Source organism: Anabas testudineus, chromosome 2 (assembly GCF_900324465.2).
Source record: "Anabas testudineus chromosome 2, fAnaTes1.2, whole genome shotgun sequence".
Classification (NCBI taxonomy): domain Eukaryota; kingdom Metazoa; phylum Chordata; class Actinopteri; order Anabantiformes; family Anabantidae; genus Anabas; species Anabas testudineus.
Genome location: NC_046611.1, coordinates 1,180,305 through 1,207,292, shown reverse-complemented (window position 1 = coordinate 1,207,292; position 26,988 = coordinate 1,180,305). Strand labels below are relative to the sequence as shown.

The following is a 26,988-nucleotide window of genomic DNA, read 5'->3' as shown; positions in this document are numbered from 1 at the left end:
ACCTGTTGCTCTGAAAGGTTCTTGATTGGAAACTTAACAGCATCATTAACATTCATTTGACTTCTGACCTTTTTAAATTCAAGTTTGTCCTGAGTCTGCACTGACCCGACTCAGGAAACTAGATTTAACATGTGAGCTGCTGCTGTTCAAAAGGAAGTTTGTTCCAGAATTTCAACAGAATTAGAAAAACGATATTTATCAGTTGATGTCAAATGTCCTGAGGTGTAGAATCAGACGGTTTCCTGTAGCTCAGTGTTTACAGTAAACCTACTGACCAGAGGTTGTACAAGTACACACTCAGTACCAGCTCCCTCCAGGTGAGCACCTGCTGGACAAAGAGTCCCAGACGTCGGCGATTGCAGCACTTAAACACAAAAGTTTATTTAAAGTCTCACAGATACAAAATAGCTTTGATTCTTTTTTTTGTTTTTTTTTCTGACTGCGTGAGGTAACATCCAGCGACTCTACATGATCTGAGACACAAACACACACAGGACGGTTGTTTTCTGCAGAGAAGCTACAGGTCTGTCAGTTCACTGCAACACATCCAGACACAGTTTGAACATTTTAACACTTTTTTTTTTTTTTTTTTTTTTTCACTTGACGTCTGAGAAAGTTTGATCCTCTCATTACTGCTGTTTAAATCGTCTGTGGCTTGTTCACGGTGTGAAACGGGATTTTCTGTTGGTGGTTTTAGGTTTAGAGTCCAGACAGCTGCTTTTTCTTTAAAGACCCTCTGGAGTCCAGGTGGAAACATGATTTAAACAGGGTTACTGCAGGTTTACTGAACTCGGCTCAGACATTTGTAATTAGACATGAACACGTTTACAGCCAAAGCACTGGAAGGTAAAGAGGAGAAACAATGACGTGATTTCCAATAATGACTTCATCATTTAGCCTGTTGAAAGACAACGAGGCACTAATTTCGACTTGTTAAACATTTGCTGCTTTTAGTAGCGAAATTGAAAGAAAATCTGTATTTAAAATGAAAATGGCACAAAAACAAACAGGATAAAATTAATTTCCATGTGAAAAAGTGCATTTTACTTGGATTTCTTCCATTTTCTAACAAAGATAAAAAGTCATGAGAACGACTCTGGACTCCGGAGGGATTTGAAAAGGTTAGTTTGATTGAGACATGCAGTGTTAGATTTTATTCCGATTAGTCATGAATGCAACATGCATGTGTTGTGTTCAGTGTCCCTGAACGCATCACAGCTCTGCCACAGCCTGGACCTGCAGCTCTTCATGTTAGTTTAAAATCGCCTTCATGTTTGGAGGCCGACAGAAGCACAGCGTCATTCTTCATCACGATAATCATCACAGAGGGGGCGGGGGCAGTCCGTCAGACTGGAGGCTGGTCTGGGCCGTACTGGTTTCACTGGGGCAGAGCTTTGAGGATGGCGTTGACCTCCTCTGCGACGGCCGTGAGGGCGAATTCAAACTGGTCCTGGAAAAAAGAAGAAGTGTAAAGTACAGATGATATTTGACCTTTGATTTTTAACCTGGTTTCTATGTATGAACTACAAAGTAATCAAGTACTTTTACTCCACTACATTCCTCTGACAGCTGAAGTCAGTTTCAGATTACTTTCTGTGATAAGATACAGATTCAGATACCAGCTGTAACTTTAATGCCTCAGTAATATTACACATCACTCTGCACAGTGAGTACTTTTACTTTTGGTACTTTACATTTAGCAGAGAATAGTACACATCCAGTGCAGGAATTGGATTTTGTATTTTCACTGTGTGGTAATGAAACTTTCACTGAAGTTCATGATCTCAGTTCTTGTTCCGCCGCCGTTGATAGATGTTGTGATACTAGCTGATGTTAGTACTTTATTTGTTCCACTTGTTGAGTTCATTCCTGTGTCTCAGGACTTGACTACAAATGTAAAGTATGTTTGCTGTTCTTTGTCTTTAACCTCTTTGAATTGTCACACGTAGATTCTCTGGTTTAAAGTCACAGAACTCCAGCGAAGCTCTCGTGTAGAAAACGAACATCTGGCGACATCTGTTGGTGCTGTGAGGACCGTCAGAGGTAGAACGCTTCTGTTTGTACTGAACTGAGCTGATATTACGGAATAACACTAAAGATAAAAGAAATGAGATAAGAGAAATCAAACTGTCACCTTGGTGCGAACCATCCCAGTGCCTCTGGTCCCGGACGTGCTCCAGAGTTGCAGCGATGTCGATTCTTTCACACCTGCAGAGCAACAGGTAACGTGGAGGTTAGGAAACGAAGTCGTCACTGCCATGATGATAATAAAACAAGTAAAATACAGGAAGAGTAAAACTGACTTTTAAACCTCTTGTTTTAAACTCACCTTTAGCCATACGATTCAGAACCATGTCAATGAGGATGTAGGTCCCGGTCCGGCCTGTGCCGTCACTATGGCAACAACAAAGTCAATTAAATAACAATGAAGTTAAACACTGATATTTGTAATGATAGATCGTCTCATTAACACCACCGGAATCACTGGACGCCACTGATCCCAGTTTGCTCTTTCAATAATCCAAACTCTAGTTTTAATCCCAGCTGTGTGTTCGGTGACACGTCTCTACTAACATGGACAGCAGCCAAATACGATGCAGGAGCCTGACGTCACATTTTATTCCATGAACTGATGTTTAGGCACAGATGTGATTTCCTCAGTGCAACAAACGTGTGCAGGAAGCTTCAGCTACGATATCGACTGTATAAACAATCCAAACTGACATAAAAAGAGGGACAATAACCTCAAACCATAAAGTTACCTCTGTGACTCGCAGGTGATATATAAATAAAGAGCTGCACTAAGAATGATGCAGATGTTAGTGTTGTACCTGCAGTGCACGATGATGGGGCACGATCGTCCTCGGTAACACTTATTCACCTTCCTGAGAAGAAAGAGATGAAAAACAGTCTCGTGACTGATTTATCATGTCTCAATCTGTTTGACCTTCAACACACATAATAAGAAGCTGACGTCATCCAGAGGTTCTCAAAGGATGAATCACTTTATTATCACTTTATTGTAAGTAGAACCACAACACACACACTTGATGTAGAAAATGAAATCTGATGTTACTGTATGAAGTAAACCTGCACGATCCAGTCAAATGCTCTAAAACTGAGTTGTACTGGTCCACACTTTATTAACGAGCACGTCAGAATATAATATGATATATAATGATACATAGTAATGTAGTCCAGTACAACACTATTCAATGGTAGAGACAGATAGATAGATAGATAGATTATAGATAATAGATAGATAGATTATAGATAGATTATAGAAAGATTATAGATAGATTATAGAAAGATTATAGAAAGATTATAGATAATAGATAGATAGATTATAGATTATAGATAGATTATAGATAGATAGATTATAGAAAGATTATAGAACGATTATAGATAGATTATAGATAGATAGATAGATAGATTATAGATAGATTATAGATAGATAGATAGATTATAGATAGATAGATAGATAGATAGATAGATAGATAGATAGATTATAGAAAGATTATAGATAGATTATAGAAAGATTATAGAAAGATTATAGATAGATTATAGATAATAGATAGATAGATTATAGATAGATTATAGATAGATTATAGATAGATAGATAGATTATAGAAAGATTATAGATAATAGATAGATAGATTATAGATAGATTATAGATTATAGATAGATAGATTATAGATAGATAGATAGATAGATAGAAAGATTATAGATAATAGATAGATAGATAGATTATAGATAGATTATAGATAATAGATAGATTATAGATAGATAGATAGATTATAGATAGATTATAGATAGATAGATAGATAGATAGATAGATAGATTATAGATAATAGATAGATAGATTATAGATAGATTATAGATAGATAGAAGATAGATTATAGATAATAGATAGATTATAGACAGATAGATAGATAGATTATAGATAGATTATATATAATAGATAGATAGATAGATAGATAGATTATAGATAGATAAATAGATTATATATAGATAGATTATAGATAGATTATAGATAGATAAATAGATTATATATAGATAGATTATAGATAGATTATAGATAGATAAATAGATTATATATAGATAGATTATAGATAGATTATAGATAGATAAATAGATTATATATAGATTGATAGATTATATATAGATAGATTATAGATAGATAGATAGATAGATAGATTAAAGATAGATAGATAGATTATAGATAGATTATAGATAGATAGATAGATAGATTATAGATAAATAAATAGATTATATATAGATAGATTATAGATAGATAGATAGATTATAGATAGATTATAGAAAGATTATAGATAGATTATAGATAGATTATAGAAAGATTATAGAAAGATTATAGATAGATTATAGAAAGATTATAGATAGATTATAGATAGATTATAGAAAGATTATAGAAAGATTATAGATAATAGATAGATAGATTATAGATTATAGATAGATAGATAGATAGATTATAGAAAGATTATAGAACGATTATAGATAGATTATAGATAGATAGATAGATAGATTATAGATAGATTATAGATAGATAGATAGATAGATAGATTATAGAAAGATTATAGAAAGATTATAGATAGATTATAGAAAGATTATAGAAAGATTATAGATAGATTATAGATAATAGATAGATAGATTATAGATAGATTATAGATAGATTATAGATAGATAGATAGATTATAGAAAGATTATTAGAAAGATAGATAGATATAGATAGTATAGATTATAGATAGATAGATTATAGATAGATAGATAGATAGATAGATAGATAGATAGATAGATAGATAGATAGATAGATAGATAGATAGAAAGATTATAGATAATAGATAGATAGATAGATTATAGATAGATTATAGATAATAGATAGATTATAGATAGATAGATTATAGATAGATTATAGATAATAGATAGATTATAGATAGATAGATAGATTATAGATAGATTATAGATAGATAGATAGATAGATTATAGATAATAGATAGATAGATTATAGATAGATTATAGATAGATAGATAGAAGATAGATTATAGATAATAGATAGATTATAGACAGATAGATAGATAGATTATAGATAGATTATATATAATAGATAGATAGATAGATAGATAGATTATAGATAGATAAATAGATTATATATAGATAGATTATAGATAGATTATAGATAGATAAATAGATTATATATAGATTGATAGATTATATAGATAGATTATAGATAGATAGATAGATTAAAGATTATATAGATTATAGATATATATATTAGATAGATAGATAGATAGATAGATTATAGATAGAAAATAGATTATATATAGATAGATTATAGATAGATTATAGATAGATAGATAGATAGATTATAGATAAATAAATAGATTATATATAGATAGATTATAGATAGATAGATAGATTATAGATAGATTATAGATAGATTATAGATAGATTATAGATAAACAGACATAGATCGATTATAGATAGATAAATAGATTATATATGTAGATAGATTATAGATAGATAAATAGATTTATTCGATAGATATAGATAGATATAGAGATAGATAGATAGATAGATAGTAGATAGATAGTTAGATAGATTAGAGGATGGATAGATGGGGGGGGTGTTCGGCGATGGACCTCCTGCTGCAGCCACATCAGTCCATGATCATTTTTGTGACTATGCAACTGGATCAAAGCTACTAGCTGCAAACCACAAGAATGACACAGACAGATTGTTCACAATTAAATCAGAGGCTCCGCTGACCTCCATCGCACAGGGTGGGGGGCGGGTAGAGGGGAGGGAGAGGGGACGAAGGACAGAAGGATGAAGGACAGAAATACTATAGCTTCATCATGTTACCGGCTGCGTATCATTTGTTCTGGTTCACGCGTCTGAACAAACATCTGCTTTTCTTGATAAAGTTCTCAGAGTCTTTGTCTCCGTACCTGCGGAAGTCCAGCAGTGGGCGTGTGGAGGTGGGGATGTCCAGAGCCGGCCAGCTGAGGAAGTGGAACTGTGTGAGGGTCCTGGTCTCCTGCGTCTGCACGTTCTTCAGGTAGAAACTTCTCACCAGGAAGTCGTTACACCAGATGTGCTCCGACACCAAGTTCACCTGAGAGACGGACAAACACATGAAAACACAGCTGTTCTCATATTCTGTCCATGGTTACGCGCTCTTCTCTCACCTCATAGATGTGGTACAGAGATGAGCCCTCGTCGGGCCAGTAACGGTCACATTGTTTCTCTCCGTCCTCCACCAGAGCGCTCATCATCACAATCACAGTGCAGCCATTCTCCCAGACCATCTACCCAAAACACAGAAATGTCACGTTAACACACAATACGACTAAACATCTGCCAAGCTGAGCGTCCAGTTCAATGTTCTGATGTTCCACATCACAAAGGTTAGTTAGTAATAGTTTGGAAAGAAGAAACAATTAGTGATTGGTTGGTTGTTTTTAGATTGATGAGGTTTAAGTTGGATAAATTGAGGATGGAAACTCCCCTGTAAAGAGTTGGTACAGTCCAAGCTTTATGAACACAGATGGACTCCTCCACTTCCTGTTTGCCAGTCAACTGAAGTCGCTTTGTTTAAAATTCTTCTTTGGTTCTTTTGTCTTTGGAAAAACCCCAGTAAGTCCAGCTGCTCTTCACTTAGCACCTGTTGATGTTAAACCTTTATTTAACAAATGAGTTTAGAACCACTTCTACAGAGGAGCTTAAACAACACAGGGTCTGACGAAATAATCGAAAATCAGACCATGCTGCAGGTTTCTGCTCCAAGAAAGACTCAGTCCAGCTGCATAAGACACTGAAACAAGGTGCAGCTGTGAGCTATGGCTCAGTTAAATAAACTGGAAGAGGTTACAGCGATTAGACTGGACTCGACTTCAGTTGTCTTTGACTTTCAGAACTTTGCGAACCAGTTTCTTCCTGCAGCATATTTGAGATGTTACTCAGAGATGAACAGCTCAGCACACGAGAGAATCTATGTTTGACTTCATTTAATAAACTACACTCACACATTTACACATTTGATCATTTCTGCAGCAGTTCCCAAATGTTTGGTCCATGTGCTCCAGCTCTTGTCAGCTGCATGTGGAAGGACTGACTGGCAAAGTGGAGGAGTCCATCTGTGTTCATAAAGCTTGGACTGTACCAACTCTGTACAGAGGGGAGTTTCCATCCTCACTTTATCCAACTTAAACCTCATCAATCTAAAAACAACCAACCAATTCACTAAGTTTTAATTATTACTACCTCAGCAGACTACTCAACCTTACAGAATAGAAGACGTCAGCTGTACAAGGTCTCACTGACCTGCCAGAAGTCAGAGATGGTGTGCGACAGGGGGCCTTGGGTGGCAATGTAGGCCGGCATCCGGGGGTCGTGCTCAATCTGTGGGTAGGTGTGTTGAGAGGATACAGTGGTTCAAAGTTCAGTGGTAATCTCAGGCTAAGTGCTGCTCTTGCTAGTCTTAACCTACTATGGTGCTGGCATTGATGTAGTCGGACCGTGAAGGGTTGACCTCCGCTTTCAGCTTCACCCTCGAGTGATCATCTGAAATCAAAGGTAACATCTGTAACATCTGTCAGGTTCTGGCGGTAATGACAACTGAACTTTAACAGCTTGTTGGGACTCACAGGGAACAGAGTCGGGGCAGCGGTTCTTCTTGGCGTTGCCGTCGCTCTGGGCCACAGAGACAGCACTGGGCTCGGCCTGGTAGGAGCACAGAGCCTCCCACTCCTTCATTAGACGATCCTTGTTCCTCAGGTGGTCCTCCATGTAGGCCTTTATAGATAGACGATCTTATCTATATGATTATGCCTGAACACTATTAGAAACACCTTGAGTCATCTCCAGTACTGACCAGTATCATGTGACCGGTGGAGATGTCCATGTTGGCCTGGGCCGGCTCCTCACACCATGACGGCGTGCTGCTGTGGGAGCTGGGACTGGGCTGGGCTCCGTCGCTGAATTGTGACGAAACGCTGCTTACCCTCGAGTCGGCACCGCCGCCTCCCACTGCTCCTGCCCCTCCACCGCCAGCGCCACCACCTGGTCCTCCTCCTCCGCTCGCTCCTCCCACGGCTCCCAGGGCAGCAGCTTCCAGGCGTCCGAAGGCGCCTTTGGAGGCCATGTGCTGGCGACACAGGTCCTGGTGAGCCAGTTATGCATGCACCGTGTTGTTACACTGCACTGATTCCTCCTCCCTGACTTTAGGTTAGTTTTATGTGCAGTGGCTTTTGTCAGAGCCCTTAAGAAAGAGCTTATGATCCTTTTGTGTTTCTCCACATATTCGTACTATTTGTACCCTCTCACCTGATACTCCTGGTGGCTGAAGTTGCCCCCCTCTGGTCCCAGACCCAGCTTCTTTGCTGCCAGCCTGTGGGCCTGATGACGCAGGCAGGCAATGGTCATGGCTGCCACGAGGATGCAGCCGATGCAGGCCATGGCCACCAGTGTAGCAAACACCCAACGGGAGCCGGGCTGGACTCTGGTGGCCAGGGGCAAAGCCTTCCCATCATTCCTCTGTTTCCGGGGGACAAAGAGGACACACCCGTGTCAGACACACATACACTCAACTAATTGATAACTAAATGGAGGGGACTGTGGATGAAGAAGACCATCTCAGCAGGAATCTGCCTTGGTGTTGCTCACCCCTCCAACCTTTTCCCTCCCCATCCTTTATCCCTGAGCCCATTCTCCACATTCTCCTTCAATTATTTAACTTAAAATCTATGCTAACAACAAAAGCATAAAAAAGAACAGTATTTTCTTCTAATTTCAACCACTACACCCAGCACCCTGCAGTCATCCTTGGCACCCACCTCTCCAACTCCGCTCTGCATCACCTTCAGGCCCGTCTCAGACTCCAGGAAGTTCTTCTCTGCAACTGAGCATGTAAAACATTAAACATTGCTGATTTTTAGTACCTAAAAGAAGAATCCAGTTCTACCTCTTTGTTTAGTTTTTAGGAGTTAAAATCCATAAAACACCAAGGGGCATACCAGCTTTCTCTGCCACATCTCCAGCCGTCAGGTTCTCTGAGTTGGGTCTGATCCGGAAGGTGATCGCAGGTCCGACAACGCTGCAGAGGAGAGAACACAAAAGAAATCCAGCATCAGACTGGAAGTTGAATAGAGTTATAGACAAACAGGGCTTGATAAGGAGGTGAGGTGGAGACGACTGCAGTGTGAGAGATCAGATCAAGAGGAGGAAGGACGAGCAGAAAGAGTCAGTGACTCATCTCCACATGCAGAAAGTCAACACAACACGCTCGGCTCCAAAAGCAGCTTTTGATGCTGGTTTACGTTAATCCCAGGAGGTAAAAGTAAGTGATCCAGCAAATGAGTTGATATAAACAGGGTCCAGAGGCACCAGGAGAGCAGGCGAAGACATTTGCTTTTGGGTTCGTGACCGTCTTGGTCCTACCTGATGTTGATGAAGGAGCCGGTGGAGAGGCCGGTCCTCTCTGACAGCAGCTGCAACAGTCGCACCCCGTCGTTCAGACTGAGGGGGCTGCAGTGACAAAACACACACATTCACACAAACACAGAGACAAAACACGTGCATTCATATCCACGCCCATGCACATGCACACCAGTAGTGGAAGATGCTTTACTTAAGTCGGGTAAGGTTTCTGCTGCGGGTTCTGAAACCTTGCAGCAGTTCAAGGTCACAAATGCTGTGTTTTTAAAGACAACTGGACTTTTGTTGGAAAAAATCACCTGCATCAACAAAACTCTGTGATTCCTCCAGTGGGAGTCCTGCGTTTAAAAGCTGCTTAAGGTATCAAAAGTACGAGTACATGTTGTGTGAGGAAGGAATCTACAACTACAACGGTTTTTAGTAGCAGAGGAATTTGAGGACGTGTCCCGATCTCTTTAAGCTTCCTTCCACCCACCAACAAGCAGTCTGATCTCTGACAACATGATCGTGACACCACATTCATCCACATGGACTCATCCCGGGTGGTCACAGCACAGACTCTCTGTACCTCTGGTTGGTGACGATGTAGCCAAATGCTTCTGTCTTGGACGATGGTTTCGTCTTAGCCAGTTTGTCCAGTTTGGACGTTCCAGTGGGAGCCGTCTCTTTCTGGGTTTCTCCTGGTTTTAGGGCCTTGATGGAGGAGGCTGGAGCCTCAGGGGCCAACATTTTATATGCCATTGAACTTTCTGTGATCTTCATTAGGCAAATTAAAAGAAGACATGGCACAAGTCACATACACTTTAAGCATTAACGGTACATTTATCGAACAGTTACTGTGCTTTGACATAGACAATCCATTTTTTATCTGTGATCCTTCGTGTATTTTTTTGTCTTGACTCGTTCTCACCTTCTTTCCTTTGGCAGCGTTGTTTCCATATTTATCTGGATTGTAAACAAACAAAAAATAAATCCTGTCACATGATATTTCTACGTATTAGGACGACAGGGGTTGTGCATTAAACTGAGAGACAGAATAAAAAAGTTTGTGAACCTTTAGGAATTTCATAGTTTTCTGCATTAAATTGTCATAAAATGTGACGTGAAGTCGAGAATATTATAAAAATATAATGTGACTAAAATAATAACTAATAAAAATTCTGATCTTCTACAACAATTTCCCAAGGGGATCAATAAATTCTTTCATTTCATGTCTTTATTGAGAAGAAGAAGAAGAAGCTACTTGGCTGAGTAGCGATACGTTTCAACCTAACAAAGGAAGTCCAGTTGCCATGATTCAACTTCCAGAGAACTTCACCTGGACGACTGAGAATCTTCACCGTCAAACATTTGGAGTTTTCTCCGCACAAGAAGAATAAGCTTCTGTGAACTATCTCTCTCCAAAAGGAGCTTTCAGAGGATCTATGATCAAAAATTGTTGATTTACATAAAGGTGGAAAGGGTTAAAAAGTGATTCAAAGAATTTAGAAACTCACCAGTCTACAGTTAAATAATCTACAAATGGAGACACTTTGGGACTGTGCCTACTCTACCAAGAAGTGGGGGGGCAGTCTAAATGACCCCAAGAGCACAACGAACACTCATCAATAAGGTAAAGAAACAACCAGAGAGACCAAGATTTGAAGGCATCATGGGAACCAATTAACATCTGTGTTCATGAGTCTACAACAGGTAAAACATTGAACCAGGAGGGTGTCTATGGGAGGACATGTCATGATATGGGCCTGCCTTGCTGCATGAGATGGACATAATTGAGGGGAAGATAAATACAAGTGTATCAAAAGATTCTTCAGAAAAATGTGAGAATGACCCAAATCACACAACAGAATGAGAAAAAAAGCAAACCCCCCTTTTGGAGTGGCCAAGTCAGAGCCCAGTCCTCAACCCAATAGAGACCGGTTATTAATTCCACTTTTTCCACCATCACTATAAAGCTTTTAAGGTTGTTCTCAATAAAGACATAAAAGATCAGAATTTTATTGTGTTATTATTTTAGGCACATTACATTTGTTAATACTTGACGTAGTTGAAGATCAGATCACATGTTATGAGAAATTAATGCAGAAAACCATGAAATTCCAAAAGGTTCACATACTTTTTCTTGCGACTGTATACATGAACACATGTGAGATGAAGAGGGACCTGTGAGCTGTTTGTGGGCGTAGGAGCTCTCCAGCTGCAGCTGCTTCAGAGCGGCCGGCAGGTTGTCTTTCTGCTCAGGGGACAAATCCTTCACGTCGAGGTCGTAGTGGTCGAGCAGCAGAGCGAGTCTCTGCAGAGAGCGCTCTGAAAACACAGCACACAGAGAGTTTGGATAGTTTTCTAATAGTTCTGGTTCCACTCTACACGACCATGTCAGAGACTAAAGGTGTAGTTTGGCATCAGAAACATATTAATATTCTTACAGCGAGTTCATTATGGTTTGGAACGACAACATGCAGATTGATGGAGTTTTATAAAAGTTTGGTTCAAGTTATTCTTTAAATTATTAGATGTTACAGGTAAGAACATGGTGACAATAGCTGTATAATATATTTATATAATATCTATAGGTGGAATAACCATGAACCAGAAATATATATAACAGCTGTTATATGGCCATTGTTAAAGTCAAGCTACCACCTGGTTAATTACAACTATGATTTATTATTGATTTATTATATTTCTCTATCATCTCCTCTGAGATATTGTTATTACTGCCACTAAAGAGTCAAATACTAACATCAAATATCTGTAAAATATTTAAATTAATTAAATTAAAATGAGTTTTCAATTAAATCAAGTTAAATCGTGTCCTCCTGTCCCCCCTCACCGTCCAGACCGGACAACGCCTCAAACTCCTTCTGTGCCTTCTTCTCCGCCTGCTGCTGCTGCTGCTGTCTGCTGAGCTGGGACATCTGGGAAACGTAGTCCTCGTCATAGTCCAGCGGGAAGTCCACCTCAGGGAAGAAGGAGGAGGATGATGAGGAAGAGGAGGACGAGGGGAATCCTGCAGCCCCTCTGTGGCGAGACGGGGACTGCACAGGTGAGGAGGAGGAGGAGGAGGAGGAAGGGGAGGTGAGGGAAAAGGACACCAGGTCTTGGAGAAGCTGCCTGTCTCGGTCCAGTGGGCTTCCTCTGGATCTGGAGCGAGAGGCGGAGGCGAGAACCGGGAAAGCTGGATTCTCATCCAGGGAGTTGAGGGAGCGCTGCTCCTCCTTCTGGTAGCCGTACTGGCGCTGCAGAAACACAAACAGGTTATGGCCACTAGGGGGCAGGACACCTCCAGAAAGCATGTCTCTAGGCAGCTGTCATGGAAACTGCCAAACCTGGTGGTAGGTGTATGGGTCCAGCAGGGGCGTCTGCATGTGGACAGAGGACTGAGAAGGGTCGAGAATCATGTAGTCCAGGTACTGTTGCATCACCTCGGGGTCGGCTGATTCCCTGGGCTCCTGAACCCTCCGCTCACTGGGGCCCAACAGTCTGGGTGACCTGGGAATTAAAACAGTTCATTCAGCTCTGAAGTCCATTGTGACTGATTGAAATCAGGTGACAACCCGACAGTTTTCTTACTGTTTCTGTGTCCTGTCATGAAGTTTTGAGTTGGCGCTGAAGGTGGGAATGTGACTCAGCTCTTGGCTGATAATCGCCTGGGTGACCACGTCCCTCCATGTCAGGCCTGAGCAGCCGCAAGGAAACAGAATCCGAATCAACCAATGAGACTTTCTTCACATGTTACTGTCAAAAAGACAGAAACTCACCTTGCACCATCAGGTCTCTGAGGACTTCCTGCAGCTTGTGCAGGATGGGTACAGATACCTGGTACTGGACGGGCTCCTCGTGAGGAGCCTGGCACTGTCCAAACAAACCATCTGCACAGGAGGACAAACATGCAGACATGATGTCTTAGAAGCTAAACTTCTAACAAGATCTGAACTTAGAGAACCCGTCAGATCAGACTGAGACACAGTCAGGTATATGCTGCATACCTGTGCACTAAAACATCTGGAATCGGTGATAAATATTAGAATAAAATAAGTACATTCCAAACTGCATTAACAAACTGAGCATTTTATGTCGTTAAACTAAACCAACCTGTGTTAAACCCACATTATTGTATATTTGACTTCATGTAGTCTGTGTAGTTAAACATCTGTAATCTGTGTTGAAGCCATTAGACAGTGGAGTTAAATACATGTTCCAGACTGCATTGAAAAAACGTCCTGTTTTATTTCTGTTATTATCTATAACGTGTAATCTGTTTAACTAAAGGACTTTTTTATGTAACTACTACATCACAGCGTGTGTCTGACAGTGACGCACAATATGCTGCATGCGTGTACACACACATCCAGAAATATGTGCACACATACAAGCTTGCAAACACACACTCATTGACCCAGTGTGTGTGTGTGTGTGAGCAGTGGTGAGTCATCATGTCCATTTCCTTCTATCTCCCATCAAACACACATACACAGAGGAGGGAGACACACCGTCGTCAGGAAAGTGATGTCACTGTTGTCATGGAGACAGCCAGGAGGGGCTGTGATTGGCTGAGAGCGGCTGACGGAGGGAGACCTTGTTTACGTTGCACTCTCGCTTTTTCATCTCTCTCATTCTCTGAACACATCGCTCTCTGTCGGTTTATCACTGCCTCATTCTTTCAATCATTCTGCCTCTGTAATGAATCCCATAGAAAAACAAGTCCTTTTTCAAATGCACACATCTCAGCACAGTCACTCAGACATGTCAGTGTCACACACACTCCTCAAAGCTTAGTGTCACTTCACTGTAATGTAGGAGTTTCTCATGCTGAAGTTAAACGTCTTATAGTGAAGTGGACAGATTACAGACGTTTACACATATACAACAGATAAAGATGCAGTGAAAGGATCGTCACCCTCCATGGGGTGCCGGGGTTTAAATCCCGGCTGTGGCCTTCATCCTTAGGCCTTAGGCCTCCTCCACTTCCCCGACACTAACCCTTTGTCTAGTACCTTGAAAGTCACTTTGGATAAAAGTGTCCGCTAAATGTAAATGTATGGATTTTACCCAAATAGACCTCTGATTACAGATGTTTAAGAACACAAACCTGTTCAAATATTCCAGCACAGAATGGAGGATTAAGGACATAAAACTGTCAGATCGGAATGTATTCAATGAGTTTAATTACTGCAGTGTTTGAACAGATAACAGATGTTTGAGATATAAAACTGATCCTTTGTGTCTTTAAATATAGGAACCTCTTTTTTCAGAGGTTGGACACAAAATGGGTCATTTTTTAAATGTAGTCTGGGATTATTAAACATTTAAGCACATGAATTAAGACTATATATATATATGTATTAATTTATTTTATATACATACAGAATTACATGTATTTACTCCATTGTTCCAGTTTGTTGGAGCCTGCAGCTGTTTCAGGCTGTAAAATGCAGTAATGTCATCTGAACCTGTTCTCACCTACTTGTTCCTGCAGTTCAACATGTTGCTCATGTTCTCTACATGCTCCCCTCGTCAATAATGCAACCGTGTCTTTCAGTGTGACACACACACAGGTACACGCACAACAGCATCCTCATCATGTGTGAACAGGCAGCAGAAAGCCCACTGAGGGACTAGAACCAGCTCCAGACTCTCTGATGGACAGAAAACACGTCGCAGCCTGGTGAAGCGTGACGTTCTCGCTGTTGGTCGATTTACTTTTCTTATCACGGTGCATTCAGGGAAAAAGGTTTAGCTCCAATATTACTGCAGTTAGAGGAGTTTATAGATCATGACGTGCAGGAGGCACGTTTAAAGGACCAGTTTACCCAAATAACAAAACTTGATCTTGTTCCTTTTATTTTTTACCTTTGTTCATATGTTTTGATGTTTAAATGTTAAATTATTAATTATTTAATATTAATTAATTCATCTATTATAATAGAAGCTAAAAAAGTCGACATCAGGCTAAAAATTAGGAAACAAATTTAAAACTGTATATTAATAATAATTAAAGCATTTGATCACAGTAAGAAATAACAAGCTTTACAGTAGAGGCACTCAAACACTGATCCTGCAGCAATTATCTGCCGGCTGCACCTTATAATTAAATACTGTCACTGTACTGAAGGATCTAGATCAGGGGTCGGAAACCTGCGGCTCCACGTGGCTTGGGAAAATAAAGTATAAGTATTTAATTTAATACATAATGACAAATAGAGTGATACTGAGAACCTTACAACACCCAAAAACTTGTGTTTGAAACATGAATTCACCCCTGACACCTACATAAACATGAATAAATATTTGTTTGGAGTCCTGTTGATCTTCTGATCCACGTACGTATGTGAGCAGCTATTCTCCTTCATGAACTACGTTAAAAACAAACAGAAGACAGTTTACAGTCCTGCGTAAAGATGAAAGTGACTTCGTACAGTTTCTGTGCGCAGAGGTTCAGGAGCAGGTAAAATAAATGTGTTGCAAATATTTATTTTTCAGTGTTTGGTGCTTTTTTTCCAATTAACTTTTTAAATTCATGTCAAGGCTCCGACAGCCCGAAGGCGATATAAGGATGACGGCTCAGGGCATCTTCTGTGTATTACGTGGATAATTTAAGTTCAGCTTTTTAATTCATTTGAAAGAGAACTTAAACTCAGCGTGTTTGTTTTTTTTTTGTTTCAAATGTGTTCATTACATAAATTTAATTAAATTTTTTCTGTAGCACTAAAATACATATCACAAGAAACACACTAAAGTTGTGTATACAAAACATAAAGGTTAAAAAAAAACATGATCTTCATTGTAGATGTCAAAAAGTATTTGCGGCTCCCAGTGTTTTGTTTTCCGTGGAAACCGGGTCCAAACGGCTCTTTGGGTGTTAAAGGTTGCTGACCCCTGGTCTAGACTGATTACAGCCATAACTTTAGCATCTTCTAGGATGATTCTTTGACTCAAACCCAAGGCTCTCAGGGTTTGGATGAGTTTAAAATGTTGATGTTACATCAGAGCTCTGAGCTCATGTGGAAGTAACAACACAGTTCTTATAATAATAATAATAATAATTATCCTGTTAGTCTGTTCACATTCATTTGATCTGTAGGTTTCCTTCACAGATTAATAACCTCACGTTATGAGATGAGTCACAAGATAAAATGTGATGCTCACCATCGCTGCACAGCTGATCTCTGGGACAGAGCTTCTTCTCAAACAGACAACCTGCAGTCGCAAAATCAAAAGAAAACAGACCAATGAGCACAAACACTGAAGGAAGCTGAAGCTAAACATTAGACAGAGAAACGAAGAGAAGCTTCAAACACGTGCTCCGAAAAACCGAACCAGCTGCAGCACGTGGCCCTTCAGCTGCTTTGCATTGTTTCTACAACCTCTTCATGTTAGTTACAGTACGGTTGGTTTTATGGTAAAGGTGTCGACCTCACATCATCTACAAGCTGTAAAACCTGTAAACGAGGAGGGGAAACCCCGGGAGAGCAGGCAGCTACGTTCACCATCAGTCTTCTGTTGCTAAGAGTTTCAGAATGAGCTAGTGTGTGTGTGTGTGTGTGTGTGTGTGTGTGTCTGAACAGCAGCGCACATGAAGCTGCACACTCCTTCCTGTTTATTCCCACCTGTTTGCACTGTGTTCTCATTATTAAACCTTCATGTTCCCTGCACTCTGTCCTCCTCTCTGACCATTTCATTGCTGTTTCCACTTTCTTCTGTGACGATAATCCACAAGACAGAGGTTTATATCTCTGTTCAGAGCAGGAGCAACATGATGTCAGTCAGTGAGATGCCTTTGAGTCCAGGATCCAGTTCTCCTCAGGACATCTGTGGTTAAACCTCAGTGAAAGTCTCAGTCCAAGCTATAAATAAATAAACTAAAGGTTTAAGTTGTCTGTAACGGCGTCGTTTGTGCTGTGTTTCCTTCGTTCTACTGTTCTGGTCTCATGTCTTTAACTATCCTGTGTCTGGAGTCACACAGCTGCTGATCATCCAGTTTGAATCAGATCAGCTCTGAGATCTCAGCTTCTTGTTGTGCAGCTAACTCTAAATGACATTAGTAGAAAACCCTTTCTGTACTTTTTCTTTCAAGCTCCTGTAGTTCAGAGGGAAACACACGGTGAACTGCTTTAACCTGCTCTGTGTGTCTTTCTTTTTTGTTCCAGTGTCACCGGCTGGATGTGGAGACATCAGCTCATCTGACCGTTACACATTCCTCAGGTAAATGTCAGATTTTCCTCCTCCGTGACTGAAGCTCTTCCTTTAACCTCGGACAGCCAATCGACTGCTGGGCGACACAAACAAACTGTCTGAGCAGCAGCGAGCGGAGAGGGAATCTCCATTAAAGCAGAAAGCTGAGACGCAGCTAAACATAGAACGGAGATCTTGTCCATCCGTCCGTGCGGCCGTGTGTCGACCCCCCTCCGTCCAAACTCCACACGATGACTAATCTGTCCTCTCTCCTCCGCCCACACGTCCCTCCTCCCTCCTCATCTCGTCCACTGGATTGATTCTAGAAGCTCTCTGTCTTGTTACGCCGTCCATCACTGTCATCGGTCTTCACCTCGTCTCAGACACGACACTGACGACTAACTAGAAGAAATCTGAGCTGATTGACTGTTGCGCTGTAGAAAAACCTGAGCTGCTGCTTTAGTTTCAAGTGAATTCAAGTTCAAATATTCTTCCTGCCCTGGCAGATGTTGGTTTGGGAAATGAGACCATAACTCAGTGAGAGGATGATGTGATTCATCAGCACTGGACACGTTCTCACCACAGACAGAGAAAGTGACTCAGCAATAAGCTCCAGGTTTGCTGTCAGTTCAGAGCTGGTTGGTCTGGTCTTCCCAGGGAAACTAATCCCACACAGTTGGTGTTGTGGCTCTGAGGGTCCATTCCGCACCGCTTGTAGTTTTCTGAGGTGCGGTTGTGAGGGGAACGTAATCAGAGGCCTCGATTCTTGAAGATGTTTTGCTTGTGATTGAAAAAGCTCAGAAACCTACGGTTGAGAACGTGTCTACGAGGGCTGAGGCACTGAAAACTAAAAGATCCAGCAAGAATACAGAGAGGAAAAGAAGAGCAGTGGACGAACAGTGGATGTTTCACACGGAGGCAGGAGCTTGTTCATGCAAACACCAAACACCCAGACGTGGGTACAGTTCAGTTCAACGTGCAGAGACGGCTCCTCGGGGAAATATTCAGCAGTAACATGGTGGACAGGAGGAGTTAAGGGGGCCGTCGGTGACCTGGTAGTTTAGCAGCTGTAAACACCGTGAGATCCACCAGCTTGAAACAACTGTGTTCAGTTACATGAAAAGACACAACACGTCCTTCCTGGGAGTCCTGCATCCTACTGATCCTCCTCCTCCTCCCTGTCCTTCGTCTTAATATAACCCATCATAGCTCTTGACGTTAAGTACTGATGCACATTAACACTGTAATCGACCCCCCCCGACCCCTCGCTGCTGTCGACATCATCTGCTCATCAAACCCCGACCACCATGTCTGGGTTGAGGTCTGTTTTTAAGGGCCAACTCAGAAAAGTGTGTGTGTGTGTGTGTGTGTGTGTGTGTGTGTGGGGGGGGGGGGGGGGGGGGTCTTTAAAGGGGTGAGAAGTGGCACTGGGCCGAAGTCACTTGTTCTGATCAGGGAGGAGGTCAACTGGACTTATCCAGGACCAAGAAGCTTTAGACTTTTCACTTCCTGGATGTATTTTTTCTGCTCTTCACACTGAAGCTGTTTCAACTTCTCACTGCCTCTCCACATTTGTCCCGTCAGGTTTCCTGTGGTCTTGGTCCCAGACACACACAGGCTTCTGTTTATTCTCATCTGATATGAAAATCAATGAGCAGACTCCAGAGACCTGCAGGTGAGTGATTCATCACAACGAACATCACATCTGCTTTATTTCATTTTCAGAAAACAGATTGGATTTTCTCTCTGTTGCTGGTTGTTGCAGCAACAACTTTAAGATTCTAGTTGATAAATTGCTCAAATCAAACCTGTTAACGCCGCTGTCTTCAAACCAACAACAAATATTCCTGAGTTTGTGAGATAACATGAATTCAGCTGGAGCTGCCTTCAAATCCACCTCATCTGAACCACTAACGTGTGGTTCTGGGACTGACAGACAGTCGCTGTAACTGTCCGTCTACTACAAACAGCATCTCTGTGGATTCACATGTTGAAAGCTGGAACTCTAATTTGGACGTTTAACGGTTTATTTTATCACTGCTCTCTTTCAGTCTTCAAAATACTGTAGGACTAAACTATTTTACTGTGTTGGTGCAATAAAAAAATCTGTTGGCTGATTTTCTGCAGCGGAATAATGAAAAATCATCTTGTTGAGATGTCTGAGCCACTCGCTGAGGGAAAGAGGGAACACGTAACACACGTGATCTGAAATATTCAAAATTCAACCCCAGATACTTTCAGAGCCCTGAGGGATCTCGTCCACATTAAACATCTAGTGCATTATTATACGGCAGCTGTGGGCAGGTAATTAAACCCCCGCAGGATTCAACTGATGCCAGATAAAAAGCAGCAGGATCAAATGGAGCTAACGTGCGCTCTCCATGGTGCTGAAACGCCGAGCGTCGAGAGGAGGAAGCCGCTGTAATTACTGAGCAGACAGAGCTGAGGGGTCACGTATGAGTCACGACTGCGAGCACAACGTCCAATAATGTTTCTTTACTCATGTTTCATCTGCAGAGCTGCAGCAACGCTGTCACCTTTCAGAAACATGTCGCCCAGAATAAAACTAAAGAGTGTTGGTATTTAGAGCAATCAACACAAATAAAAAGCAAATATTCAATGAATTCATACCTCCAACCATTCAAATGTCATCATCCTATCAAACAGTATTTGAGATGGTTTCAAAGTATCCGGGAGCTTGTTTCATTCCTTGGTCATGTGGGAGTCTGGTGTCTCTATGTGAAATTATAATGAGCTTAAAACCATTAAACTCACAGATGGTTACTGAACAGTGGCCAAAGCAGCCAAGAGGGCCCAGAGAGGCCCAGAGATATATTATATATAATATTATTCAATATTTTGGACTTCAAGGGAAATTTGAGACATTCTTTGGTTTTGTCGTGTTGTTACTGTCTTTCAAAAATCAAAGCTTCAGACAAACTTAACTGTATTTAAGGTTTATTTTTAGAGTGGAAGAGGCTAAAGTTGCTTACATGCTACTTTATAGAGGCTACAGGACGTCAACATGAACACAGCAGAGTTACGGACACGGTGCACCACAGTGTGATGAGAGGAGACATGAAAACACAAACACTGGGATTTCAGCAGGATTTGAACCTGCAAAGTGAAGCGTGTGACTCTGACTAATGTGTTTACTTCCTACACTGTACTATTCCTAAATCCCTGTGTGATGCGTTGGTTTACAGTCTGTCTGTGAAGGTGAACAGAGAAGTTAAAAGAAGTCTAAATTAGACTAAAAGGCAGCACTCCTCCTACACCTGACACTTTGTTTTGTTTTAGGTCATTTCAATCTATTTGTCATCAATCACTTGTCTCACTGCTGATTTTGTATGTTCTAACAAAACTATTCCCGGTGACTTATCTCTAACTCATATCGTCTGTAGGGTTCGATGACTTTCAGTCTGGTTACTGCCACAGTGTAAAACTGTTCAGACAGTAACAGCATGAAAACATGAAAACATCCCAACAGTGAAGTTGGTAGAGGAAGCATCATGATTCGAGGCTGCTTTGTTCCCTCTGGACCTGGGCCGTTTGTCTTTGGGGAAGGCGTCTTTACTTTTATCTTCTTAACATTTGGTGACTGATATTTGATATTTTACTCCCTGTTAATGAAGACATCGTGCTCCAGTTTCCTTATCTGTAGTATCAGTATTAGTATCTGTAATATTTCAATGTGCTTCCTCCACAGGACCTAACACACTCTCATGCTGTTGGTTTGTGTGTTGTTGCATCAACAAAATGATTCATTCAGACCCATGGAGCCCACCCTGGTCAGTGACGCAATTCAACACCGGTGTAAACAGATGCGAGGCGGATGGATGGAGCTCAGAGATAATTAGTTCTGTACAGAAACCCCAGGACAAAGTACAGCACCGTCCAGAAACGTTCATCAGATCCGATCCAACTCGCTTCTCTCTACAACAGTTACTACAGAACCGACACGAGCAGCTCCCATCAGGGAAGTCGTGATTTACTGGATGCGCCGAGTTCATCAAAGGGAACAGGATCCATCTGGACCGCGGAGTCTTACCGTGTCGGGCGGCCGCGCAGAGCTGGCAGGAGGCGGTGAGGAGGAGGCACAGAGCCGCCCAGAGCCGCGGAGACCTCATGGTACATCCAGCGTCCACCGGAGCCGGGAGAGAGCCGGGAGAGAGCGGGGAGAGAGCGGGGAGAGATCCGGTGCTGCTGCTGCTGCTGCTGCGCTTCTACCAGCTCTCCATGTCTGAGGAGAGGCTGCTGCACAGAGAGGTGGAGGATGGGGGCGTGCGTGAGACGGCGTGCGTGAGAGAGAGAGAGAGAGAGAGAGAGAAGGCTGGTTGGAAAACACGGGCCACACTGCAAGAAATACTGATACATGAAAAAGTACTGCATTCAGAAGAAGTACTATCGTTAAAAACACTGATGTAAAAGTACTCATCACCCAGAAGAAGTACTTTTCAATTTATTCATCTGGATTTTTTTATTTAAACTAAAGCTGCAGCCAAACATACAAAAGGAACTTCCCTTTGAATTGGGGGGTGGCTGTGGCTCAATAGGTAGAGCAGTTGGCTGCCAATCGCAGGATTGGTGGTTCAATTCCCTGCTGCCACGTCACATGCCAAAGTGTCCTTGGGCAAGATACTGAACCCCTAGTTGCCCCTGGTGAGTCAGGTCAGCTGCAGCAGCTCTGCCATCGGTGTGTGAATGTGTGTGTGTGTGAATGAGACGCAGTGTAAAGGGCTTTGAGTACCAACTAGGTAGAAAAGAGCGATATAAGTACAGAACATTTACCATTTACTATTTGAATTGTAGATGAAAACAAGACACGTATTAATACTCACTTGAAGTACTAATACCTCTAAACTGTACTTGAGTCCATGTACTCTGTTATACTAAAGTACTAAAACTGCTAAATATTACAACAGGTCGTCGTCATCGTGTCCGTTCACGCTGTCGGTGCAGATTTCACAGCATCACAGTAACGTTATGTTTCTGAGGGGCTCCTGGGGGCCCCTCGGCCTTTCGGGGCCTCTCTGCCCAGTCTCTAATCCAGTTTTTACTGATTTTCATGTTGTGAATACTCCACAACCTACAACTGTGTCTGTATCAGTTACACACGACACGTTACTACAGATCTGAGTGCAGATCCAGGTGTTCGAAGACGTTTTATGATGAGTTAGTATTTTAATCATTTTAAACATCTCTGTTCTGCAGTTCAGAGTTCCAGGAGCCCTCAGAAACCAGTGGGACTCTCACTTCCTGACAGAGCTTCACAGATCTCTAAGATTAAACCAACACCGCTGTACAACAGACATTTCTTGCAGTGTGGACGTGTTATTCCTCTCCAGCCTCTTCACTCTCTGCATCATGACGTGGCTCATTCGGGTCTGAAGTCCACCTCAGTCTGCCAGGAACCTGTCAGGCGGTTGGCAGAGCAGCTCCAGCGGCTCCTCAGTGCTTTGTTAGAAGTGAGGAGACAAAAATGAAAAGGCTGCAGCAGGATGGTGTGTTGACCCGGCTCAGACAGAAAGAGGAGACGTTCAAGAAAAGACGTTTCAGTACTTTATTATTTTCTGTTCATAAGAAAGATGAAGAAGTGCTTGTGTGATTCTCACTGGGAGAATAACTGCAGCATGTTCTTGTGAAGGTGAAACAAAACAGTCAGTTTCTAATGTTCTGAAATCCTCTAGTCGACGACCAGCGAGCTCCTGACGCTGGGGAACAACTCGAAGAAGCCCTGTAGGAGGAAGCAGAGAGAAGAAAAACTCACATGGAGCCAAAGGAAATTGATTTTTAGTCAAAACCTGTACTCGAGTACAAATAAAAAGACACTTTTATGTTCAAATCTCAAATCAATCAAACAGCAAATGCCATATATGGTCGACAGGTAAGAAAAATGCATAAATGGGGCGGAGCCAGGTGAACGCGAGGCCCTCTGTTAGGCACTCCAAAGTCAGGTAACAGATTGTAATAAAAGCAATTCAAGAAAAGCATTTTCAAAATAAAAGCATTAAAAAACTATGAGAACAAAACTAATATTTCATTTATTAAATGAAAATGAACAGTTAGGATAAAATACAAGACGCCTTGTGCTCTTCAGTCTACACAGATCTGTGCAGGTTTTCTCTGAATATTTGGTTTCGACTGGTTTCTGGCCTCTTTCCTGGAACACATCCCTCACTGCTGTGAAAGTCCTTAAAGTTTTACTAACTCGTGTTTCCAGTAACACTCCTCGTTCTTGTCATTAGTGTTGCAGTGTTTGTGTCGGCCGAAAGAAGTGTTTTATTATTATCCTAATTTGTATGTGTACTGTTTACAGTGCTGCTGGAAAAACTGAACCCAAAAATATCACACTAATTTATTTAATGTAGAAATTAACCAGTGTTACATTTTGCGTGAACCTGCAGGATTATCAGTTTATCTGAAGGGAAATTAAGATGCAGATGTTTCAGTCCCTGGGATGATAATCAGGTGGGAGGTCCTGCCTTATTTAAAGTAGAGAAACCTAAAGAGTTTGGACAGATAACGTGCAAAGAAAAAACATTCAACACCAACAAAGATCACTCTGAGAGCAGGTGTGTGATGGACCAGGAGGTCTCAGGGTAAAATCTCCAGCTAATATCAGTGTTCAGGAGTCATCATCAGGAGAACACTGAACAAGAAAAGTGTTCTAGGAAGAACCGTTTCCGTTTCATGAGGTCTAAGTTTGTGTTTCTAAAGATTTAATTGCAGAGAAAGTTGTGGAAGAGTTCTGTTTCCAGCAGAGAGGCTGCTGAGCGTGCAGAGGTGAGTAGGTCTGTCCACGTGTACATGTGGAGAAACTAGAGGAGAGTTGGATAAAAAGTGTTTAGTTTGGTGCAGCATCATGATGTGGAGCTGCTTTGCTGCCTCTAGGTCAGGACGACTTGTTGATTTGAAATGTTTAGATATTCACTTTCTCAGAAATGGTTCGAGCTCTAATGAGTTTATTCGTATCCAGATTGTTTTCAATCAGCTGCAGGTTCTGTTTAATTAGACGTCCTTTAATTAGACGTCCAACATGAGTAAGTGATGTTAAATGTGCAGGTGATACACCAGCCCAGCCGGACAAGACTAACTAGTGACAATTTAGTCACTTTATCACTTCACGGTGGACACTCACAGACTCAGTTTAACTAGGTTCTGATGTTGTTTTCTTTTACTCATATGGGAACGCAGACTTTGAGAGTTTGGCACCAGAGAATCTCGGAATAGTACATTTAAGGTGGGTTAATTTTCTGCCCATTTACTAAATGTTTCAGCTCTGCAGGAAAGTTATTTACTGAACTTTATCACATTTCATTTTCTTCAGAGTAAACTCTGGTCCTTTAAACCAGCTGTTGTGGACTGTTCACTGTTGTTTGCTCCATTTCCTGTTTACTGAAGAATTTCAACAAACAGCAGCAGCTACAGACGCAAAGCTATTCCTGAAAATACCCAACAACCAATGTACACCTGAGAGACAAGGTGCGTTTGTTTCACAGCAGGCCGTTACCTTGAAGAGGGTGGTGCTCTGCAGGACACTGGAGGTGCAGCACATCTCCCTGATGGAGTGCATGGAGAGCTGCGGAGCCCCGATGTCGACCACGGGGACCCCAAGACGGGCAGCCAGGATGGGTCCAATGGTGGTTCCACACGGGCTGTCGTTCCGGACCATCACATCCTGCAGGACGAAGAGGGGACAAACATTTTAGTCTTTACAAATCAAACTACTCGGTGTCCCCTACTTTCTGTCTCACATACAGTCTTTACATTTAGATGTAGTCATCAGGGAACATGGAGTTGATGCAGATCTGCACACTGCAGCCCTTATTTGTTTATGTCAATAATTAAATGCTGGATCTGAGAAGGGAAGAATTATCTCTGCTGTTACTAAACCTTTGAGCTCTTAACCTTTACACATTCGTTATCTTCCCCTCACAGGTCATTCAGCAGTTTTGTCAGTAGCACTGGAAAAGGATAATGTATGCATCGATGGGCTGTGTTGAGTTGCTGAAAACCACAAATGTCACCAACAGTGAACTCGTTCAGCATGTAGCATTTTCTAAGAGATTATATATATTTATATGTAAGATTTTTATTTTGACACCGTTTAGCCACAAGATTTCTGACTGAATTTTCTTCTAATCACTGTTCGTGTCCTTGTGTCTTTATTTCACACACACATTCTTTTCTTCTCTGTCTCCGTGTCTTGGAGCGGCTCGGCAAGTTGCTAGGAGATCTCTGCTTACTGCCGAGTGACTCAAGACACCCAGAGAAACGAGAAGAGCCTCCGTCCACAAACAACCCGCCTATAATCACATGCTGTACCTGCAGAGGCACGCCGACACGGCTGGCCACCTCTCTAACGACGGAGGCAGTGACGGCTGTGGTGGCGTAGCGCTGGTTACTGTTGAACTTGATCACTGGGCCCTGGGGGAAAACGGGAGTTAATTCAAATCAGATCCAGGTGTCATAACTTACTGTTAGTCATCCTAACAGCATCAATTCATGTGCTGACCTTGTGGAAGGCCGGGCGGTGGTTCTCCTCATGCTTCTCCCTGGTAGGAAAAGAGTTCTGTTTTGAAAACTGCTACATGAACAGAACCAAGACTTCTTCTATTTGTATAATACAGTAGAAAGAAAAAGTAATTCCCTGATTTTCTGCATTAACTGGTCCTAATCTGATCTTCAAACTCCCAGATATCAACAAAGACGATATTTCTAAGCTGACAAAACACAAACAGTCCTGATCTAAATACACAGCTGATGAATAACGTGGGGTTCGAGTGCGTAGAGCTTCAGCTGAAGGAATCCAAACTATCTTCAGGTTCTATAGCAGCACGCGCCGTGTGTCTGAGTTGGTACTCACTGGTAGTTGGGGTGCACGGCGTGTGCCATGTCAGCACTGATCATGAAGGAGAGCGGTGCCGCCTGCTGAAAGGCGGTGAGGTTGGAGGAGGAGGCAGCGAGGCGACTGAGGATGAGCTCCGTCAGGTTGGACTGAGCCCCCTGAGCGCTCTCAGATCCCACCTAAAAGTCAGAGGAAACTTTAATGTGTTGTTATTATGACTAGTTAGTACGGCTGTACTGCAACACAAATGCCCACAGCTTTGTGTTTGAGGCATTCGGGGAGAGTAAAGAGTTCAGGTCATCTATGTTTCAAAAACTCTCACAACCCGAAAGTGTTTAGTAATGTTCAAATGTAATGATTTAAAAAACAGAACAAAAACTGAGAACTCAGATTTCATTAGACCCTGAATGATCAGATTTAAGAAACTAGTAAATTGTGGGAAAAGAATAAGAGAGAAAACTGTTATGTTAAAACAGATGAGGTAAAATATGTGTTGAAAACACAGGAAC

General features: G+C 41.6%; 2 protein-coding genes across 5 annotated transcripts in view; both read right to left on the bottom strand.

Annotated features, from left to right (window-relative positions):
* Window positions 1-472: 472 nt before the first annotated feature.
* On the bottom strand, window positions 473-23,069 carry ptprnb (protein tyrosine phosphatase receptor type Nb). 4 transcript variants are annotated; one of them, XM_026364016.1, is made up of 24 exons: window positions 22,885-23,069; window positions 21,680-21,882; window positions 16,603-16,653; window positions 13,215-13,325; window positions 13,027-13,132; window positions 12,783-12,945; window positions 12,287-12,692; window positions 11,617-11,760; window positions 10,364-10,398; window positions 10,022-10,209; window positions 9,457-9,543; window positions 9,033-9,112; window positions 8,853-8,917; window positions 8,344-8,553; window positions 7,892-8,179; window positions 7,665-7,812; window positions 7,508-7,581; window positions 7,342-7,419; window positions 6,207-6,326; window positions 5,967-6,133; window positions 2,832-2,885; window positions 2,330-2,394; window positions 2,135-2,208; window positions 473-1,450 (listed from the first exon to the last, which is right to left on the bottom strand). In XM_026364016.1, exons 2-24 carry the CDS (start codon window positions 21,756-21,758, stop codon window positions 1,379-1,381), a joined length of 2,865 nt encoding a protein of 954 aa, XP_026219801.1. In that variant the 5' UTR covers window positions 21,759-21,882; window positions 22,885-23,069; the 3' UTR covers window positions 473-1,378. The 4 variants fall into 4 exon arrangements, with proteins under 4 accessions (XP_026219801.1, XP_026219800.1, XP_026219802.1 ...); XM_026364015.1 differs by lacking the exon at window positions 22,885-23,069 and having other exon boundaries at window positions 21,680-21,994; XM_026364017.1 differs by lacking the exon at window positions 22,885-23,069 and having other exon boundaries at window positions 7,892-8,164; window positions 21,680-21,994.
* Window positions 23,070-23,177: 108 nt separating this feature from the next.
* dnpep (aspartyl aminopeptidase) overlaps window positions 23,178-26,988 on the bottom strand; it is a 12,582-nt gene continuing 8,771 nt past the window's right edge. Inside the window, exons 6-10 of the mRNA XM_026363067.1 lie at window positions 26,498-26,658; window positions 26,147-26,186; window positions 25,957-26,058; window positions 25,142-25,309; window positions 23,178-23,365 (exon numbers count right to left, since the gene is read on the bottom strand). Coding sequence (XP_026218852.1) covers window positions 23,315-23,365; window positions 25,142-25,309; window positions 25,957-26,058; window positions 26,147-26,186; window positions 26,498-26,658 — 522 coding nt within the window. The 3' untranslated portion in view covers window positions 23,178-23,314. The remainder of the gene's footprint in view (window positions 23,366-25,141; window positions 25,310-25,956; window positions 26,059-26,146; window positions 26,187-26,497; window positions 26,659-26,988) is intronic.